The sequence below is a fragment of the Ursus maritimus genome (assembly GCF_017311325.1).
Source record: "Ursus maritimus isolate PB19 chromosome X unlocalized genomic scaffold, ASM1731132v1 scaffold_X1, whole genome shotgun sequence".
Lineage (NCBI taxonomy): Eukaryota > Metazoa > Chordata > Mammalia > Carnivora > Ursidae > Ursus > Ursus maritimus.
Genome location: NW_024423319.1, coordinates 2,196,162 through 2,199,196, shown reverse-complemented (window position 1 = coordinate 2,199,196; position 3,035 = coordinate 2,196,162). Strand labels below are relative to the sequence as shown.

General features: G+C 59.3%; 1 protein-coding gene and 1 pseudogene across 1 annotated transcript in view; one reads left to right on the top strand and one right to left on the bottom strand.

Annotated features, from left to right (window-relative positions):
* Nucleotides 1-2,266, top strand: part of LOC121102845 — a 16,786-nt pseudogene extending 14,520 nt beyond the window's left edge.
* Nucleotides 2,267-2,803: 537 nt separating this feature from the next.
* LOC103679702 (dual specificity protein phosphatase 9) overlaps nucleotides 2,804-3,035 on the bottom strand; it is a 5,258-nt gene continuing 5,026 nt past the window's right edge. The window contains 1 exon segment of the mRNA XM_040630633.1: nucleotides 2,804-3,025. Coding sequence (XP_040486567.1) covers nucleotides 2,804-3,025 — 222 coding nt within the window.

Below are 3,035 nucleotides of genomic sequence, written 5' to 3'. Positions count from 1 at the left end.
CAGCCGTGTTTGGGCCCTCGGGCTCCACACTGGCCCCCAGAGCCCAGATGCTGAAAGGGGGTGAAAACCCCAGCCTGGCTCTGCAGGCGTTGGGCCCACCTGGCAGACGCACCTGCCCACAGCTTCCCCCCGGAAGACCGGGGGGCTAGAGCAGCAAGTGGGTTATAAGGGTGATCAAGTGATGAGGCTGGAAGGGCAGGTGTGCCAGGCCGGTGGCAGCAGGACCCTGCTTGGGCTCACGCATCGTGCATTGAAAGTGCAACGAAGCTTGGAGAACCCTGAAAGATCACGAGGTCCTCCCCTCTCCCCAGCTGCACAGATGAGGAAACTGAGGCACCAGAGACAAAGCTGCCCCTCTCTCCTCTCTTTTCCAGGAAGTGACTCAGGGGAATTCAGCACTGCTGCAGGCAGGAGCTGGGCAGCCAGGCCTCCCTGGGCTGCCCCCTCATCCACGGAGCTGCTGGCATCCCAGCTCAGCCCGTCTCCCTCTTGATGCCTCCCCTCACTCTGATCTCCGTGAGCAGCCACACACCGCAGGCCCTGCCAGAAGCTAGCCCACAACAGCCACAGCGTGGTGCCGGTTCTCAGCACCCCTTGTGCCACTTGGGGGGGGGCACTCACCCATTACTCACCTGGGAGCCCCCTGTGTGCTGCTCCCTGCCCCTTCATCCCCACAGCAGTGAGTGAGGCCGAGAACCCAGTGAGTCTCCTTGTTGACACTCAGTCCGGCTCTGCCACCACATCACTGTGTGACACCAGGAAGCCACTGCCTCAGTCTCCCTAGTTGTTCCATGGCTACAGTCCCCTCTGACTCCCAGACTGGTGTAAGGACAAAATGAGGTTCTTGATGGAGATGCTCATGGCCTTTGCTGCAGAGGAAAGCAAAGTGGGCCTGGTGACAATGCCCCCTCTCAGGCCCTCCCCCAATGCCCTGGCTCCACCCCTTCCAGGCACTGAGGCTCAAAAGCTATTATTATTAGCTAGAATCTGATACATGAGAATGGGAGAAGACAGTGCAGAGGGACCTGGGAGTTGGGGGGGGGGCAGGATTTGCATTACTGTCAGATGGAACTTATGCCCTCTCCTGTGTGGCAGTAGGAGGTGGCCCTGGGGGCCAAGCTGTGACCGGTCTTCCAAGGGCCCCTTGGCTTCCCTTGCTGGAAGCAGATGCTAGCATAGACTCTTCGGTGCAACCCTCCTCCAGCCCAGGTCCAGACTAGGTCAGGTCTTCCACCCCACTCCTGCGTCCTAAGCTTGAGGCCCCCACGCAGCAGGGCTGTCGAGTGAAACATTACAGCACACTGTGAGGAAACTATATTAGATAACGAATAATATGGCGAGGAATGTATATTATGGTACTGTGTGTATTGTGTAATGTGTGTGTGGCGTAGCATAGCGTGCATGTTGCCCACCAAATCCATAATACTGAAGTAAAGGGCATGATGCAAAGATGCAGATTCTAACCTGAGTTGCAGGAACCGGTGGGTGAGATTAAATTGCTGCTGTGTGCCTGCCAGAGACTTCAGTCTGCCGGTGTGTGTGGTTTGCTTTTGCTTGCATGGTAACCTTGCAAGAGGCCAGGCGGGATCACGAGGAGTGTGATGCCAGGAGTAGCAGGAGATCAGTGGTCCGCGGGGCGTGTCCAGGCCCATGAAGTCTACCGTGCGACTTTGAGGTGCGGGGTGGGAGAGGAAGGCTTAGAAATGGAGGCAAAAACTACGATTGGTGCCCAGGGGTGAAGGGGGTAGTGTGGTGCGGGGGTCTCCTGCTCACTCGCTCTCTGCTCACCCGTCCGCTCGAAGCACCCTCATGAAGCTCGCGTCAGCGTCTCGGGGAAGGATCCAACCCGGCGGCGCGGAAGCTTTACCGCACGCTGAGCTTTCACCGAACTCTGACGGCGCCGTGGCTTACGAGGGCCGCCTGCCCGCCTGCCAGCCGCGCTCGCCGCACCGCCCGCCGCCGAGAATTCCAATCGCCGTACCGCCGCATCGCCACTGCCTCCCTCCAAACGTCGCCGTCTTCTCCGCCCCTCAGGAGGGGCAAAATAAGTCGCCGCGGCGCGCAGAGAAAGGCGGGGAGGACACTGGCCTGCCTGCTCTCCTTCACCTCCGCCCCCGACCCCTCACCCCAAAGACTGTCACCCGCCCAATTCCTCTGTGGGATGCTTCGGGCAGCTCCGGACCCGACAGCCCTGCTGCGTGGGGGCCTCAAGCTTGAGACACGCAGGAGTGGGGTGGAAGCCCTGACAAGCCTGGACCTGGGCTGAGGAGGGTTGCACCGAGTCTATGCTAGCATCTGCTTCCAGCAAGGGAAGCCGAGGCCCTTGGAAGGTCACAGCTTCTAGGGCCACCTCCTACTGCCACACAGGAGAGGGCATAAGTTCATCTGACAGTAAGCTGCTAACCTAGTCCCTCTGGCCTACTGCTCTTCTCCCATTCTCATGTATCAGTCTAGCTAATAATAATGCTTTTGAGCCTCAGTGCCTGGAAGGGGTGGAGCCAGGGCATTGGGGGAGGGCCTGAGAGGATTTCACCAGGCCCACTTTGCTTTCCTCTGCAGCAAAGGCCATGAGCATCTCCATCAAGAACCTCATTTTGTCCTTACACCAGTCTGGGAGTCAGAGGGGACTGTAGCCATGGAACAACTAGGGAGACTGAGGCAGTGGCTTCCCTGGTGTCACACAGTGATGTGGTGGCAGAGCCGGACTGAGGTCAACAAGGAGACTCACTGGGTTCTCGGCCTCACTCTGCACTGTGGGATGAAGGGCAGGGAGCAGCACACAGGCTGAGCTCCAAGGTGTGAGTCAATGGGAGTAACAAGGGGTGCTGAGAACCGGCACCACGCTGTGGCTGTTGCTGCGCTTCTGGCACTGGGTGTGTGGCTGCTCACGGAGATCAGAGGAGGGGAGCATCAAGAGGAGAGCGGGCTGAGCTGGGGATGCCAGCAGCTCCGTGGATGAGGGGCAGCCCAGGGAGGCCTGCTGCAGCTCCTGCCTGCAGCGGTGCTGAATTCCCCAGATCACTTCCTGGAAAAAC